Source organism: Pteropus vampyrus, unplaced genomic scaffold, assembly GCF_000151845.1.
Source record: "Pteropus vampyrus isolate Shadow unplaced genomic scaffold, Pvam_2.0 Scaffold276, whole genome shotgun sequence".
NCBI classification, from domain to species: Eukaryota; Metazoa; Chordata; class Mammalia; order Chiroptera; family Pteropodidae; genus Pteropus; species Pteropus vampyrus.
In genome coordinates this window covers 1567999-1586256 of record NW_011889057.1, presented here as the reverse complement: position 1 = coordinate 1586256, position 18258 = coordinate 1567999, and the positions used below count along the sequence as shown (strand labels likewise).

Sequence of the window (18258 nt, the reverse complement as noted above, 5' to 3'; positions counted from 1 at the left end):
AGGTAACCTTTCCAGTTCCCAGCAAGGTCCTCTTTGTTAATAGCCATGGCGCTGTCAATCCATCTTTGCTAATGGGTTGGAATAGGGGTGGTGGTCTCACAGCTGTAGGAGGGAACACATCCTGGAGCTTGGGAATCACTGAGCCTTGGAGGGCAGGCAAGGAGGCATCCACGCCACACCCCGTGCCAGGGTGCAGTTCCACGTTTTGCCCAGCAGACGGCGCCCATAGCAGTTACAGCTGGACATACCTTAGAGCTTCAACTTTCTCAGCTGCAGGGCAGCCCTGACAGGTGGTGGTATCTTCTTCAACAAGAAAACAGAACCTGGGGCCATCCTTCTTTCTTGGTCTATTGGAAGTTAGTCCTCCCACCTGACTTCTATCTCTCTTCCCGCAACATGTAAGAGCAGGGTTGGGGAAGAACCCCCTTTCTGAAGAAACCCTATTTCCTCCCTTCCAGTGGCAGTTGGGCAGAAGGGTAGGGGGCTGTAGAGAGGGCAAAACAAGAAGGGAGGGGGAAAATGTTCTCCAAGTCAGGAAAGAAGGAAAATGCCAAGGGCCTAAAACCGAATTTATCACTTTTTAAAAACGATATTTTCCCCAAAAGGAAATAAAACAAATCCAGTGTCCACACACACCCCAACTGCAGTCTTGACTCTCGGATACCTCCTTCACTCTCAGACCTGTTGTGAGGGAGGGGGCAGATAGAGAGGGTGAGTGAGAGGCCAGAGGGCCTGTTGTCCCCTCCCCTGCTGGTCTTCCCAACCATCCTGTTAGTCAAGCATCTAATTTCTGATGTCTGACACAAGTCCCCGCCCCTTGCCCAGTCTATGCAAGGGAGGAAAGACTGTAAAATCAAAGCTTACCAGGTTATTTCATCAATGCCTCTGCTCCAGGCAGGACCACTGCTCACCTAGCCTGGACAGATGAAGACCTCCCTTTATTAGAAAACCTATGGTTTACTCTCATTACCTATTCCAGGAGCCAAAAGACCTAACAGAGTCTAACCTCAATCTCTCGTGCTGCAACTTCTCATTTTTCCATCGGAGGACAAGCATGTCCTCTTGCCGTAGACAATAGCTCCTCAGTGACTGAAGCTGGTGCTTTGCTCTCTTTTCCCTGACATCAAATCATAGGCCTCACCCTTATCCGTACAGCCTGCTCTCCTGCAGGCTAGCAGCCCAGTCCTGGTGGCTTACCAAGTTGGCTCCCTGGGAATCCAGTGGTGGTATACGGGTTGAGGGTTCTTCTGTGCTTGGTTTCTCAGTGCCTCTCTCCTGAGTTTTTGGGGTGGATTCTGCAGGCTCTAAGGAGAGGTAATGGGGGCAGGAGGGAGAGGTGGTATTTGTGAGGTCTTGTAGAGGGCAGTGCTTCTGCTCACCCCATCTCATATTCCAGGACTCCTGAGAGGTGTCAAGACCAAGCTGGGACAACTGGGCAAGACCAACAGGGTTTCCCCTGATCGCAATTCCTACTATAGGTTCACTATGCTTAAGAACATTTCGTTTTTATCTGCAATCAAATTGAAGGAAAAAAAACCCTCTAAAAAAAGTTTAAAAATTCGGGTACAATCTTGGTATGTGGCTAAATCTGACCTGAACCAATGTGAAGCTATTTATAGTCTATTTATTGTACTTAGTGGGGCCATTCATTTCAGTGTAAAAATATTAATGTGTTTGATTACAGGGTGCTCTGTTGGGACTGTTATGTAATATAGCATATACGTACTATATCACCTTCATAAAAGGGGAGAAATTCTGACTTCTGGAATATATTAAGATAAGGGATTAAGACGTGTATTAACAGCACCCCAGCAGGTTCCATTTATTGCATGCTTTGTATCTGTCAGCTATTGGACTAAGAAGCAGACTCATTTAATTTTCACCAACAACCCAGTGAAACAGGCACCATCATTGTTACTTTGTAGACTGAGGTTAAGAAAGTTGTTCAAGGCCTCTGGGCCAATAAAGGGACAGAACCCGGATTCTACTCTGTGAGCGCTTTTCCCATGATGAGGGCTCCCCCATACAGCCACAACGGGAGCTCTGAAGTCCAGTTAGGAGGGGTTGGTATCAGTAAAAAAAGTGAAGAATGCAAATACATGTAATACATGCGTATATATCCATATTCTGAAGATAGTTCCTGGCTACACTAGAGGCTTCCCCACAATGGGTATGGCGTGCCTCCTCCTGGGCTGGCCCTCCCCCGTCCCCTCCCAGCCCGAACGTACTTGGTGCCTTCCCAGAGGTGTCCAGCCTTGACTCCGCTTCTGTGTCTGTGATCCCGGGTGTGTAGGTCTCCTGGGTCCCTGTGCTCTCAGCGGCTCCCTCAGGCTCCTCTCCCTGCTGCTGTTGCCCCAGGTGATGTTCAACCATCATCTGGAGCTCTAGGGGCACAGAGAAAGGAGGGAACATTGGACATGACTGACTGCCCAGAGCCGCCTCTGTGGACCCTCAGCTTCAACAGCCCCACTCAAGGGCCAATCACACACTGCTGGGAGGTTCAACTTTCCCATCCCCTGAGATCTGAACCAGGAGGGACATTTGCTAGGCAATAAATAAGGAGAGACTAAGCTAGACAATAAAATGTACTTCCTTCAAAGATAAGAAAAGTGTAGGGAAGAGCCTTTAAGAACAAAAGATCCTTCTAACTTGCTGAGACACTTGGTCTTCCTTGGGAAAAAGGAGAAAAGACTCAAATTAGAGTCAAGAAATATTTCAGCTCCTTCTATGTGCTTTGCACTGCGTTGGGTGAGTTCATATATTTTCTTTAACTTGGCTGTCATAGTGAGGTAGTAGTCGGGGCTCAGTAGGTGAAGCAGGTTCTCCAAGGCCACCCAGTTAGTCAGTCAGAGGCCAACATTTTAATAAGGACTGCCTTAATGACTCCCAAGGATTCCTCGCAACAGGGTCAGTAGGTCTACTGCACAGCCTCAGGCACAGAGGGGGAAAAAAGGGAGGAGAAGGATCTTCAACCTTTCATTGTGGGTGTGGTCCTCGTCACCTTCTTCCGTTGCCGTGGAGACATGGACAAAGTAGACTGCAAGGGACACAGAGCACATGTGGGTGCCAGCCCTCTCTCCTGCCTCCTCTGCCTTGCCATGCTTTTGGATTGCAGAATGGGGGTAGGTGTGGACTGCAGAAAGTGGGGGAAGAAAATTCCTGCTTCTTCAGTACCTCCCTCCCCCTCCCCGCAATGGTGAGCAAGGAGACTGTGTGCGGGGAATGTGGGGGGATGTATTTCCACTCATATACATTTTGGGGGTGTGTGGAGGGAGTCAAAGGTGCTACAGATGGAGGATTCTGAGGAATAATCCCCTGATGGGTCTGTGGGTTCCCTGGGCTGGGCTGAGGAAGTGGCCAGCTTACCTTGAGAAGTGGGTTGGGGATCCGGTCTTCATCTACCTCTGAGGGGAATAAGGAAAGGAGAAAATGATGAGGATGGGAAATCCAGGGGGTCCCCACAGAGCTGACTTCCCAAGGGGAGGTGCCTCTGCAATCACCTCCTTTCTGATCTGTCCTTCGCATCTACCCCTAGGAAGCTGGCCCTGCTAGCTGCCCCAGGCCTACTCCCTCCAATTCCCTCCCGCTCTGCTGGCTGGCTTTACCCCTGTAAGGCCTGTCCTTGATTCTGTACAGGTCCATCTGTGTCTACATCCTTGCCTCAGACGTGCAGGTGCCTGAAGGCAGGATTTATGGTCCCTTTACTCTTTTACTCCCTCTAAAGTATCCATATCTCTTTCTCCTTCTATCCATTCTCCCCGCCCTGGGTCCAGAACGGAACCTTGCATAGGAGGGAACATTGGAAAAAGCATAGCAAAGTTATCCTGTGCAGGGGCCGGGAAGATACAGTTTTCGGTAGTTCGGGGAAATCTGGAGACCTGGGCATCCTGAATTCCTCTCTAGCTTATTAGCATGACCACCTCTCTTCTGCTGCCCTGTCAAGCTCCCCTGCCATTCTCTGAGACCTTGTTCTCCCCAGACCTGGATGGGGACACTGGTGACCTGTCTGCCAGCTGCTCCCTGAGCTGTTTCTAACCTTCTCCTTCCCCTCCGGGGGCTGTGAAGAGAGCTGATAGGCGGTCCCTCCCCCTCACAGCTGTCACTGCCTCTGGGGGTGGGGGTAGCAGCGTTTCAGTTGCTGGAGAAACCTGGAAGACTGTTGTGCAGCAACCAGCACTCAGTTGACCACCCTAACTCCTGGGGATCTTAGGAACTTAGGAAGGGGGTCCCCCTCCCCTTCCTAGCATAGCCCCGTCTTCCCAAAGGAAAGGAAATCCTCTTGGTAATCCAGCCACCACTTTCCTGCCTTTGGGATTGTGGAGATCTCTAACTTCTCAGAGCTGCCCTTCTATCTAGCACCCATCTTCTCTCACTGGACCCAGCTGTCTTCAGCAGCCCCCACTCCCTTCAGCAACCCATCCCTGGGGTTACCTGGGGATGACTGGTCACTGGTCAGCACGAGAGTGGCAGGGGTGGGGCGGCGCCTCCGAATCTGAGGGAAGAGGTCAAGTACTCGCGGGAGCATCAAAGCCCCACCCGACATCACTCAGCAATATAATCCAGGATGGCCAATCAATACGCTTCAAAAAATGTCATGTTACACTGAATCCACTATCCAAGGGTGGACTTTCTCGGGCCCATCCCTCTTCCCTGGAGACCTAAAAGACCATCCCACTTTCTGCATCTCCTACCCCCTTTCCGTCTCTGCATCTTCCCAGTCCTGACCCCAGCTCTCCATCTCAGCAGCTATATCTACTCTAACGCATCGATCTCTGGCCCAATGTCCTTCCGTCCATCCTAGATCAATGGTCAGAAATAACCTGAGAGGGCACAGGCTTTTCCCTCAGTCTCCCAGCCCACTCCCCGGACAGACATTAACCATTTGTGGGCCATCACCTGGAGAGAGCACCCCTCCATCCCCGCCCAGCCTGGGAGGACAGTACAGAGAAGGCAGGTCTGATGGGCAGTCCCCTCGCCCGTGCCCCTCACTCCTAACATCCTCCATATCTTTGGACACACCGCCTTTCTGATTCGTTAGGAAATATGGTCTGGGGAAATCCTTGTCATGGTACACATAAATGAGAAGAATCCCTAGGCAGGACCCTGGTCAGGGCCTAAAGCTTAGCTAAAAAAATTTTATTTTGGGCTCCTGGTTCCTTTCTAAGAAATTAACATATAAGAGCTGATTGCTGGGCTTCTGGGCCCCCTTTCCCCTTTGCTGTTCTTTTATCATGCTGCCAATAAAGTTGATTGTTGTTGAAGGTGGTCCAAGGACAGATGGGACAAGTAGTTTTTTCCCTTTCTCTGAAGGGTTTAGAGGCTTGGAAGTGAGGGGAAAGGTGAGGTCGGAGTCTCTGCGGCTTCCTGCAGGGCAGCAGAGGGGAGGGATTGGGAAAGGGGCTAAAATTATCCAGGGCTGAGAGGAGTAGGATAAGGACATTGAGTGATCAAATTCCTGTCTTTGTCCATTATTTAGTATCATTACCATTGGGGGTGAGGGTGGTAAGACGTCGGCCCTTCTCTATGCCCAGAAAGTGAGTACCAGCCATAGCAAGAGGGGCAGCGTTAGTCTGAGAGGAAACTCTTCCCGAAGAAATGGGATGCATAGAATGGGGGTGTGTTGAGGTAGGGCACTATTTTCTCAAGAGAATCTAGCGGCATTTCTTTTTGGTGACATTTCAAGGTCCCTGGCAGTACCAGTCCTGTGTGTACACACATATACACATGCACTGCACAAAAATTAGCTATGAGTTTATCTCTGACTATTCCTGGTGCAAATGTGCTGGGTGCCAGCAGGCAGGCATGTGTGCTTCATGTATGTGGGTGGGGGCCATCCTTCTCCCAGGAGCAGACTTTTCCTCTCTATTTCTTTCCTGCCCTGGGGGAGGGGCTGGCTGTGGAAGAGACAGGGAGAGGGTGGTGTAGGGATTAGCGGGAGTTGGGAGCCTGAGAAGGAGACTGAGAGTATGACAGGAAGGGCCTTTGAAAGGGCAGCAGGGCTCTGTGATCTTGCTCAGGTCCCCTTTGTTGGCCAATCTCCTTGCCTTGGACAAGATTTCCAAGCACTCAGCATCCTTGAGAATTGTGAGGGAGCAAAGTCAGACGTCCCGAAGTACCTCGCAGACACCTGAACTACTAGGAAATGAGTAGATGCTCACTTTTCTTTTTCTTGCACTTATCCCAAATCCTAGCTCTCAAGGACACCTGGTGCCTTCACCTCTGATTTATTTCCAAACCGGTCATGCTAGGGACCTGGTAGTTGTGGGCACCCCCATCTCCGGCCACTCCGTGCTCTGTAACTCAGAGCTTCCAACCCTTTTGGCTCTCCTATGTACGTCAGCTTAGGAACTCCTGCCAAGCCTAGAATTTTTAGCCTACACCCTTGGGTAACACAGCAGGAGGGGCTGAGGTTAGACTGCAGGTAGAATTTCAGGCCTTCTGGACAGATTTCTAAAGGTTAGAGAAAAGCAGGTTCGAGTCCCAGCTCTCTTTATCCCTCTGGCTCCTTAGCACTGCTTCAGCCTCCCCGCCACCTCCCAGGCCCCTGAACCAGCTGGCCTACAGCCACTTCCCCCGACACACACCTACACTTGCCTCTTCTAACACGAAACAAATGCAGGTGTCAGGGAGTGACACCTTTCTGTGCCAGTGGAAGGCAGTTCTGTTTGAAACTTCACCCCTAACCCCCACAGCCCACACTCTCGGGCCCTTTTCCCTGGGTCTGAGGTTAGTCCCCTGACTCCACAGAACACTCTCTATGCTCATGGCTGTCCGCCCTACTCATCCTCAGGAGATTTGAGATTCACCACAATCCTTCTACTATCCCACTTTAGAGGCCTGGAGATGTGGCTCCCCAGGCCAGGAAGAGGATGGAGACACAGGTACCTAACCCCTACCCACACTTGGGGAGCTGAAGTTGTAGGGAGAGAGTGTGTACCCTCCCTTTCCCTTCCCACGCAGACCTTATTCTACCAAACAGCTGGAACAACGGAAAGAACACAGCCCATCCCGAGAGGTCACAGTGTTTTTTCCAGGTGGGAAGGCCCAGCAGAGCCCTGGCAGCCAGTTGGGGGAAGTAGAGAACTGACCTTGTGGGAATGGATACTCTTTAGGAAGCGGGATGTCCAGGCGAATGGACAGAGAACACAAAGGAGATGGAGCAATGAGCAAATATTTGGCAAATGGGTGGTAGTAGTGACCACGGGTGATCACCCTATCCACACACGTTCACTCTCCCTGAGACACACACTTGCTCACACACTCTCATATGCCGCCGCCTCTGCCAGGCTGTTCTGAGCTAAAAATAGGCCAGGCCAGGAGGCTGGGCCGGGCCCTGGACTCCCACCCCTTCCTTGAGCCAAGGCCGGCACAGAGCTTCTCCCCTATCTATGGCTCAGCTTGGACCCCCCGCCCCGGCCCTAGAAAGCCTCAGATTGCGGCTTCCCAGTGCCATTCTCCTCATGCCACCCCCACCCCGGCTCCAAAGGGCAGTAGTTGGGAAAAAGGACCCACGTGTCCAGACTTGCAGAAGAGGGGAGCCTCGGCTTGCTGACTCCACCACCCCTCTTCCCAGAAGCCCCAGCCCTCCCAGTGTTCCTCAGCCCCTTCTCGTTCTCACTCTCTGCAGTCCAGCAGGGTCGCCCGCATTTGGGAGAGGACTGGAAGGGCTATTTTTCTTCTTTTCACTCCTAAAGCACAGTGCTCCCTCCATTACTTACCGTCTCCCCTAACCCCTCCCGCGCTGCTGCGGGTACCCTTCAGCGCCCGCACAGAACTCAGCAACTCTGGCGGGGGTTGACTGGGTGGGGGCTTAAGACTGGCGAAGGCGGGAGGGGTCGTGTCCTCAGGCAGCCCCCTCCCCCAGGGCTAGGGAAGCAGAGAGCGACTCTCGCGGGGACCAGCTTCGAGTGGAGGCCCTGGTCCTTCTGTCCGTCTCCAAGAAGCACAGATAGGGACGTGTGGCTCCGACGATGGGGGAGGGGATAGAAGACCCCCAAACTGAGCGTGCCCGCCCTCAGAAGCACACTGCTAGGGGAGGACAACCAGGGATCTCGGATCCCACAGTCTAGGGGACCCCCCCCCCCCCCCCCAGTCCTTTGCCGGTCGAGTGCCCTGCTGCCCCGCCCTGCTCCGCACCTGCTCCGCTGCCTCCGGGTCAAGGTGCGGCTCCAGCAGCGGGACCGTGAACTGGATCTTCCGGGGACTGTTGTCTGGCTCCATGGCTGGGCGGCGGCCGCTGGCCCCGCGCTGCGGCGGGCGGGAAGGCGGTGGGACTCGGGGCTGGGGCGGGCGCGCTCCCTCTCCGCTCCGCTCAGCTCCGGCCCCGGCCCCAGCCCGGCGCGCTCAGCTCCCGGCTCCCGGCTCGGCGCTCCCAGCTCTCAGCCCTGGGGATTCTGCGGCCGCCGATTGGCTCCGCACGCATCCCTCACGGCCCCCCTCTCTCCCCCAGCCCGGAGTCTTAACCCCGTCGTGGCTGCGCCGCCAGCTGCGGGGCTCCCCGCCCCGTAGGCGGGCGAGCGGGGTGTGGCCGCGTCCCAGTCGTGGTTGACAGCCCAGGCAGGTATGAAGGTTGTCCTCAGAGTTCTGGGGAGAGAGGGGGATGGGGAGCGGTTCCCAAGAACTTCTCCACGCCCAGGCAGGCTTTAGGGGCTGGGAAGGTGGAGGGGCGCTGCGAGACGGGAGGCAGGAAACGGCAGAGGAAGATTTCATTTATGATCTTAAAGGGGGTTGTCTCAGAGAGAGAAGAAAGAAAGGGGATTTAGGCATGCAGCAGGAGACATTAATGCTAGGCATGGAGAGGGACTTTCCCATGCAAAGACACCAGAGCGGAGGTGGAAACTTGGAGGGGAGGTGTGGTTTGTATTCACTGGGGGCAGGGAGGAGAACTGAAGACCTTAGAGGGTCTCCAGAGGCCAGAGCCTCTTCTTGAAGTGCTGATAGCAGTGGGTGGAGGGTTCAGGGAGAAAGGACCATCTGGGACTCAGCAGAAGGAGTAATGGGGGTGGTGAGCCAATAATGCTCATGAAATAGATTTCTCTTTCCGCTTGCTAAATTGTGGGGATGGGAAAGCAGGTGAAAGGCCTTCAAGGGGAGGATGCTGAGGGATGGAGAGGGAAACTCCTCTGGTGCGGTGGGTGGCTTGTTTATAGATGGTGTTGGTTTCCAGTTTCACTACTGGTGGAATAATGAAATGATCTGCTGTATCTGAAGGGTTGGAGGTTAGGCTATGTGAAGAACTTACTAGTTTGGTATAGGACCAAGATGCCAATCAGTACCAGAGAGTGAGGGAGATCAGATATTCATAGGAGCTGTGGGCATTATGCCAGGGGCTGGACACCGCTGGATAGAGGGAGGAGAGGTGCTGGGCACTGGGGAGGGGCAGGGCTGGATGCATTCTGGGGGGAGGAGAAGGACTGGGGGTGGGGAGGAGAAGGGGAGGGAGGGGCCTAGCAGCGGCCAGGGCCAGTTATCTGTTTCCTTCGCCTTAAGCCCCTTAAACCGAGCAATTGGCAAGTTCCATACAGATCAGTGCCTGCTTCTCTGGGGATCCTATGGTCATCTTAAGGGGTCGGCCTGAACCCTAAGTTGCCTCTTCTCCCAGGAAGCCCTTCACATGGTCCCAAGCCCTTCACCCTCTTACCTCCCAAAATAACCTCCCCTGCCCTCCCCGCTGCCATATCCCTTTACACATGCCAGGCCCAGCTCAGTTTTCTCAGGGCAAACCTGGGACCCAGTGGGCCACACAGACCTCTGTTTTCTATTAACTGGTCCCTGTTTTGCTGTCACTTGGACTCCAGGACCCCCTACCCCCAGCTTGCACTTGCAAAACCCTTTGCTCTCTTTTTGATGTAGCAGGGTCAGCCTGGGAAACAGCTAGTTGGACTCCTGAGCCCTGCCCCACATCGTTTGTTCCCCACCCCCGAGAAATGACAGTGAAGGGAGGGGGTGTAAGGGCACTGGAGCCAGGAGGATAAGGCCAGGGTGGGAGTAGGGGACACAGGGGTCCAATAGGGCCCAGGTGCTTGCTCTGGCTTTCTCTCCACTCACCCACCTCCTAACTACACATATACAAAGCAGGGTCCAAAGTATCCTTTAAAGAGGTGGCTTGTCTATCCCCTATCCCCGTCCATCGGGACCCTAGAACTTGAAGCCAGGATTCTCACACTCCTATCTCTGGGGCCTCAGACTCCCCTCACTGAGCCTTGATTTCCTCATTTATACAATGGGTAGAAGAGTCCCTGCCTGATAGGGTTAGTATCATATGAGGTAAGGTACCTGGCACATAGAGCCCTCAATGAATTGATAGCTGCAATTTTTCTTGCCTTATTATCTCTTAGCAGGACAGCAGAGTTAGGAGAGACGCCTCTCCAGGCTCTCCGAAGAAGACCCTCCACCCCTATCCCAGTCATCCAGTTTGCCTAGGCCTCTTTCGTAGTCCTTTCTTCCCCTCAGATTCGGTCTGGTCATGGAAATTTCTCCCAAGGTCTCACACCATGTTTCGTGTTGCTTTCTCAAGCTCCAGAGTCTCAGACTCTTCACCCCGAAAGCTCTAGGTCAGGAGAGGGGCCCAGAGAGCTCAGGCTTTGGAGAGATGAATGATGGGGGGCTGTGTGGGAAGAGGGGTTCCAGGAGCAGCTGGTGCTGGGTTGAGGCAGAGGAGGAGAGAGCAGGGAGGAGAAGGAGGGGAGACAGCTCCTGGTACTGGCTTCTGGAGGAGGCTGGGGTGCGTGGCTAAGCGTTTACGGGTAGTGGGGAGGTGGAGTGTGACTAGCTGCAGCCTTTGGTCCTGGAGTCTCCACTGTGAGCTGGCTTGGGTCTGTCTGTGAAGGTGTGAGTGTATCGTTTTGACCTTTTTTATATCCAGAGCTGGGTGAGTGACTGAGTGCCTGCTGGGCTTGTGGGTGGAAAAAGGTGTGGATTTCTCACCCACAGGGCTGGGGAGTTGCAGAGCATCCCATGCCTGTTCTCGGAGCCCTTCTTAGAATGAGTAAGAGTCGGAGCCTGCCTGTCCCAGCCCTTTCCCCTGGCTCGTATGTGTCTGTGCAAGGTGTGCTCATGTGTGCAAGCATTTATGTCCCCACTGCAGTCATAGCCCCTGCCGGAGGAACAGCAGCTGTTCCGCGTGGTGCACTTCTGGGTCTATGAAATATTTAAGGTTATAGGGATGTGACTTAGTGATGCAGTCACTTAACAGCTTCCACTTGCCCCTATTCTCAGAGCTGGACACTGGGTTAATGGGCTGCTCTTTGTTGTTCTCAGCACTTTCTGCTTTTATTTATCTACCCTCCTCACCCCCACTAACGTTCTTTTGCATTATCACTAGTCCTCATAACCAACCAGGAGTCAGATAGTATATGATCTTTATTTCACTTTTGAAGGGCAGGGTTGTGTAGGGAGGTGATTCTGGAATGGGCCGCCTGGGTTGGGATTTGGAAGGTCAGAGTTCAATTTCTCCTTCTGCTGCCAACTATCTGGGCCACTCTTGGGCAATCACCTCTCCCCACCCCCCCCACCCCCGTTCCCGCCAACACATACACACTGGTCTCTTTCCTTATCTGTAAAAAAAAGGGGATCCTATGACTGCACACGTTTCTTCCACTTCTAATATTTTGTCATCCTGAGTCGGGGGGCTCCAGTCGCACAGGCAGGAAGTCTCAGAAACAGGGTGAGAACCCCAGGAGTCCTGACCCCAACCTCTACTTTTGCATTTCTCCCTGCCTGGCCCATGTGGGCCAGGCTTGTTGAATATGAGATGCATGCACACTTCCATGTACATGGCTCTGAGGAGGTGATGCTAGAGACTGGTTTTACACACCAAAGAAGCAGTGGCCCATCCAAATGGTCCCCTTGGGAAGCCATACACTCATACCAATTTGCTGCAATTGCTCCAGCATTTCTGGAAACTCTTTTGGCATCATCTCAGAACTTGTAGCTTATGCTCTGAAAGTCCTCATCGGGGAGTAAAACTTTGTCCTTCCGGGCTACTTGGCTCTTGGGGAAATGAGTGAGAGTCTTCTGGGGCCTCGTGAAGGAGGGACGCCAGGTGGGGAGCAGAGCTTGATCTGGAATGGAGGAGTGGGTGCCCTGCAGTGAGGCTCTGTGTTCTTGGGGTTCCAAAGCCCATCCAGAAGGCCTCTCAGCAAGAGAAGTCGCCAGAGCTTCTTGTGAGCTGTGGCAGCATAGTGAAGTAGAGGTGGGGCCTCTCAGGGACTTACTGGGAAGGCTCAGCCTCCTCCAACTGTGTATGTCCTGGTTTGCCTATGAAAAAGCTCATCGTGGCACATCGTGGCAGTCTTACCAGGCTTGGGTGCACACCCCCCTGCAGCTAGCACTCTCGGGAATGGGGCCAGAGCTGGTGATTCAAAGAGAGGGGCTGCTCATTTCCAAAGTGCTTTGCCTCTTCTTGAACCACAAACCGTAGAGGTGGAAGAGACTATCAGTCAATCCAAGCCCCTTGAGCTAGAGAGGGGAAACTGAGGCCAAGAGCGAGGAAGCAGCTCTCCCCAGGACTAAAACCTATGCCAACACTTTCCCCAATAAACCAGATTTGGTGGCTAAGGCAGGGTGATGGCCGAACCTGAAGCAGGGCACAGAGCAGATGATCTAACTCTTTTAATTCTATGATCGTCACCAGTCCAGAAGGCTCAGTTCTCAGCTAGCTCCTTCTCCCCCCAACTCTCTAACACCTTGAATTTATTCTTCCAACTAGTATTGGGTTTTATTGGGTATTCCTATGTTCCAGGCCTTATGTTAAGCACTGGGGATACAGTGGAGCATGACATAGGTGCAGTCTCTCTCCACCGGCATCTTACAGCCTAGCAGGGGTCGGTGTGGTGGAGTAGGGTGATTAAGTAATTATAAATGATGACTATTACAAAAGCGTAAGTATAAAAATGAGGCGCATCAAAGAAGGTCAACAGGACCTCTGACGGCTCAGGTGCACTGCCCACCTGTGCCGGCTCCTTCCGGTGTGGTGGTTAAACTCTCAGCCTCTGGAATGGTCTGCTTGGGCTCAAATCCCGGCTCTGTTACTTAGTAGCTCTGTGACCTTGGCAAGTTGCTTAACCTCTCTGAGCCTCAGTTTCCTCACCTATAAATAACACTTATCTCTATTATTATAGTGAGAGGTAAGATGAGGTAATGTCCACAAAGAACCTAGCGCAGTGCCTAGCGCCCGTTAAACATTGAGAAATGGACATGAATAGAATTCATCTTAGTAAAAGTTTCTTTTGACTCTGGAAAAACCAGGGTCGAAGAAATGGAGATTTCAAAACTTTCATAACTGGAGGTGGGGGTGACCGTAGGACACCCCTGCCCCTTTTCCGCCAGATCTTGCTCTTCCCCGCCCTTGTCTGAGCAGCTGTTCTTGATGGCCAGCTGTGTCCTCATCAGCATGGATGATCATCATGCTCTGCTAATTAACACCCGCCCTGTTAATGATTAAATCTAATGACTTTGACTTGGGGGTGGCATGGAAAATTCCCTGGCCACAGGATGGGATGAGGATAGGTTACCGGGGGTAGGAGGGAAGGGCCTCCTGGGCTCTGGACGTTTTGTTGATGGCAGGAGGCTTGGGGAGCAGATGCCAGATTTTCTCCCAGGGCTGCTCAGCAGGGGACTGTGGTTGGGGAGGTCGTTTGAAAATTACAGACCACTCTCCTCCCCCACTCCTCCCAGGCTTGGCAGAGGGCACTGGGCCCAAGCCGTGGCATTCCTCTTGATTGCTGCTGCGGCTAGAAGGACTGAAAGGTGTGTTAGTTTTCTAGGGCTGCTGTAATAAAGTACCATAAACTGGGTGGCTTAAAACAACAGAGATTCATTCTTTCACAGTTCTGGAGGCTGGCAGTTTGAAATTAAGGTGTCAGTAGGGCCATGCTCCCTCTGAAGGCTCTAAAGAAGAATCTTTCCTTGCCTCTCCTACTCCTGGTAGCCCCAGATGTTCGGTTTGTGGCAGCAAAACTCCAGTCTCTGCTTCTGTCTTTACATGGCCTTCCTCTATGTGTGTCTCTGTGTCCTTTCTTCTTCTTATAAAGACATCAGTCACTGGATTTAGGACCCGCCTTAAATCTAGGATACTTTCATCTTAAGATCCTTAATCATTTTTTACAAATAAAGTCACATTTTGAGGTTCTGTGTGGACATGAATTTTTTGGAGACACTATTCAACCCACTATAGACAGTGAGAGTGTTGGTGAGTACTCTAGGAGGCCGTGCTGGAGATGACACAGGAGGCCAGAGGCACGTGTCTCTCCTCCTCCCCAAGAAGTGGAGGAAGTGCTCAGGACCCCTGGGTGGGGCTAGACAGGGTTTCAAAGGGCCTATAAAGGGAGGCTACCGATGGTAAAATGAAGAAGGGATGGGAGCAGTGATGCTCTAAATTGAAGGAAAAAAGGCTGATGGGACTTGGAAAGGAAAATCCCGGGTCCCTGTAATATAGTCCCACTGCAGGGGAAAGTGTAATCTGCCTTATATTATGTGTTGTTCATACTATCGTATATGTTATATATTATATGTTATATTATATATTGTATGACAACCACAACTTGCCATATAATAAAAAAATAAAGTTGCGTTATGATTACATGATGAGTTTGGTTTCATGAGACAATTCTGAATACTTTATTGAGTCAGTGGGCAGGGATAATCTTTTCCCTTGCTTCTGGATAAGAATCCAGGAAAACCTTTTAGCTATCCTGTGAGAGACTGGCTCAATTCAGAAATTAGAATGACCAGCCGATATATGAATCAAAACCTGAAACCATTTAATGTCCTCTTCCGGAGTCTGCGGGGTCCTGCTGCAGATGTAGCTGTGGAAAGGGGCGAGAGGCTGACTTTTGTTCTGTTTGTCTGTCATGTCCCCTAGCCCTGCCCTTCACCCACTCTCAGTAGATGCTGCTTCTGAGTGAGGTGTGTTGGTGAGGAGGTGGAGTGGTACAGAGCAGACAGGAATGGGTAGGTGAGTTTTTACCTCAGTTGGCACTCAGCTTCCTCCTCCATCAGCTGGTAGTGTCCTCGCCCCTTCCTCTCTGATTTTCTCTGGTTGGTGACTACTCTCTCATAGGCACTTTCTTGGCTCCTCAGAGCTTTGCTGTCAGCCCCGATCACCTGTGTTCCCTTACTCCAGAAACTTGAGCCTTCTCCCTCAGCTGCTGTAGTCCCTTTGTCCCCCGAGGTAGCCCTATGGGACAGCACCCAAGATGGAAGCATGGGGATACACCTATTTCTCTCCCAGGACCTATACCCAGTTCTTCGGCTGCCAAACTTTGTCAGCCCAAGGTGTGCCAGAGCACCAGCTCTTCCAGCCTGCCCACATGGCTGTTCCTAGGTTCTTCTCTCTCCTTCTAAACCTCTGGGTAGCGCCCAGGCTCCAGACACTCTGCCTAGCTTTAAGGGCCACATATTCAGCTCTTGGGGTAACCCATGCAGGCATTCAGTAGGTTTGTTGTAAGTGGGGGTGGGGAGGGTAGGTCCCTCTCTCCTTTTTGGGGAGAGGGGTTGAGAATTACAGCACAGCTTTCTCTATACATTTCCTGCTCACAAAATCCTCCCTTCTTTCCATACTATGACACCTTTTTATATCCTCAATCTGTCTAAGGGGGTCAGAAACTAGTTCTTCAAAATTTCTTTTGAAATTCTTCACAGGATGATTTGGCACCTCACTTTGAAATCTCATCTACTGTATCTTGGTGCTGAGTTGAAATTCTAATTTTAGCATCTGGGACAGTTAAGATTGTGCCAGGAGAGAGGAGCATCAGGTTCTAAATCCATCTAGTTGACTTCTCTCTGTCAGGGGAGAGGACTCCAAACAAAGGACCCTGAGTCAGAATGGCCACCAGAGGGCAGCAGATCCTGCTTCAAACTCCTTTCTTGGATTTACTGGAACTAGATTATATTTCATTCAATTCCCAGAGACCAGGGGGCATGCAGGCCCTGGGCCATCAGAGAGGGCCTCAACTCTCCTGGTATCTCAACTGCTCCCCAGTGTTGGCCCTGATTTTTGACCTTCTGCAGTCTAACCACCATTCTTCCAGCCGAAGTGTCAAAAACGTCAGTCTGCATTTGGTAGTAACGGCCATTGACTAAACACCTGCATTGCAGGGGACCCTGAGATTAAAGCTGCACTCTCCGCCCTGGACAAGCCCAGCCAGGGAGGAAGGCCTGCGAACAGACACAAAACGTGGAAAATAGCAACTGCTGCTGGAGAGGCAGAAATAAGGGCTTTGTGAACCCACAGAAACAGAGAGCAGGCTGGTGCTTGCCAGTGGCCGGTGTGGGGGAAATGGGTGAAGGAGGTCAAAAGGTATGAACCTGAAGTTATAAGAGAAATAAGTCTTGGGGTCATAATGGACAGCATGGTGATTATAGTTAACAATATTGTATTGTGTATTTGAAAGTTGCTAAGAGAGCCAACCTTAAAAGTTGTCATCACACACACACAAATTTGTAACTATGTGAGGTGATGGATGTGTTTACTAAACTTATTGTGATAATCATTTCACAATATATACATATATCTAATCATTACATTGTACACCTTTAACTTATACAATGTTCTATGTCTATTACATCTCAATAAAGCTAAAAAAAATATAAGGGAAGCACTGAGAAAGGAACAGGAGTGGGAGGAGGCTTCATGGAGGGAGAATTGAAGTTAGAGTTTTTTTTTTAAGGGTGAGTAGGATTTTGGGGAAGAAGCATGAGAATAAGGAGGAGGTAGATGGACAAATCCTGGGAGAAAGGAGAGTTGACGGGTGACAAAGAAGGTGGAGAGTAGCAGAAAGTCGTGGGTTGTCAGAACTGTGTTTGAGGACTGAAGGGAGACTGGGGCTTAGTGGGGGTGCTTTAGGAAGACTCCATTTTCTGCTATTATCAGAAGCAGAGCTTCCCTTTGGATTCCCCAATCTCCAGGCAGAGGGTCTGAGGCTAGATGACTGCCAGATTTTATTGAATTTAGAAATAATCAGAGAAAAACGGGAAGATGGAAGCCTCGAGCTTCTCAGGGAAGAAATTCTTGAAGGATTTGATGTCGTTTAGCTGGAATTAAAGAGGACTCCATTAGGGGTGGGGTGATCTTGGCATAACAGGGGAGGCGAGGGCGTGTGGGCTCCGGATGGAGTTAGACCGGCCTTTGGAACAAATCATGATTCTCTCAATATCTGAGTGACCCTTGGCTGATTGCTTTACTTCTCAAGTTTATTTCCTAATCTCCAGAATGGGAATAATAATTTCTACATACTAGGGATGTTGCAAGTTTTGAATGAGATGATATACATAAAACACTTAGCATGGGGCCTGGTAAGCATTCGTTAAATGGTAGCATTTATTATTAGAATGATAATTGCCTTTGGATGTCTCAAAGGTTGTCACATGGAAACCACTGACTTATCTGTTCTGCTCCACCAGGTTGGACTAGCGATGCAAGTGTGAGGGAACAGATTCAGGCTGACAGGGAGGAAGAATGCTCTTACAATCAGAGCCGCCCAAGCCTGGAAGAGGCTGCATTGTGTGTAAGGAGATCTCTGTCACGGAAAATACCCAAGAGGTGGTCTGGGAGATCTGATCTTTACATTGGACCCAAAACTGGACCTTAAAGGGCCCTTTTTAACTCAATTCTTTGGGATTTTTTGGGTTGTTCTGAAACTGCATTAGCACAGATTCTGTGATTACCCTTGGAGAAGAAGGGCCTCTGGGATAGGGGAGATGGAGCCGGCAATGGAGAGAATCAGTACCTCTCCTGGTCTAAGCCTGGATCACCTGAGGTCTTAGCTATCCGGTCTCCTTGGGTGAGGGGAGGGCATTCAGGAGGCTCTGTGGAGTTTGTCTCGTCCCTTCTCTTGCCTCCATATTCTGTGTAGGAATTTGGGAGCAGTGGGGGAAATTCTTCTTTAAGATCCTTCTATCACACTCAGTAAAAGTCTCCATTCTGGAGCCCCCTTACTTGTACATGCATTAAGAAGCTCTTCCTGAGACATAACCTCAGTCTTCCTCAACTGCAGTATGTGGGCCTCTGATACTGGATCTTGTTCTCTGGGGATGTGGTCTTCTCCTGACCACTGCATTAATTCTGTAGAGATGGCGACAGGAGTGCTGAACCTTTGAGCAAAGGCTTTTCAGCCCTTCCCAGAATCTTTTCTTCCCAACCACTTTGAGGGAGGGAGACCCTTATCTGCCATCCTTTCCCAGCGCCCCTTTCCATTAGAGGTGAAGACTCTGCTCCTTTCTTCGCCAGGGGGATGGGTGTCAGAGTGAACCCCTCTA

At 51.3% G+C, this 18258-nt stretch overlaps 1 protein-coding gene across 2 annotated transcripts; it reads right to left on the bottom strand.

The window, feature by feature from the left end:
• Nucleotides 1–550: 550 nt before the first annotated feature.
• On the bottom strand, nt 551–8390 carry PPP1R1A (protein phosphatase 1 regulatory inhibitor subunit 1A). Of its 2 annotated transcripts, XM_011375744.2 has the most exons (8): nt 8137–8390; nt 4432–4492; nt 3367–3404; nt 2974–3037; nt 2229–2384; nt 1198–1304; nt 865–916; nt 551–681 (listed from the first exon to the last, which is right to left on the bottom strand). In XM_011375744.2, exons 1-7 carry the CDS (start codon nt 8218–8220, stop codon nt 908–910), a joined length of 519 nt encoding a protein of 172 aa, XP_011374046.1. In that variant the 5' UTR covers nt 8221–8390; the 3' UTR covers nt 551–681; nt 865–907. The 2 variants fall into 2 exon arrangements, with proteins under 2 accessions (XP_011374046.1, XP_011374047.1); XM_011375745.2 differs by lacking the exon at nt 865–916.
• Nucleotides 8391–18258: the final 9868 nt, after the last annotated feature.

Excerpts from the sequence above, each read along its gene's own strand:
- PPP1R1A (XM_011375744.2), bottom strand. The coding sequence starts at position 8,220 with ATGGAGCCAGACAACAGTCCCCGGAAGATCCAGTTCACGGTCCCGCTG. Across the intron at positions 4,493-8,136 it reads ACCCGGAGGCAGCGGAGCAG|ATTCGGAGGCGCCGCCCCAC; the intron begins GTGCGGAGCAGG and ends CTCTTCCCTCAG. Across the intron at positions 3,038-3,366 it reads TCCCCAACCCACTTCTCAAG|TCTACTTTGTCCATGTCTCC; the intron begins GTAAGCTGGCCA and ends TGTCCCTTGCAG.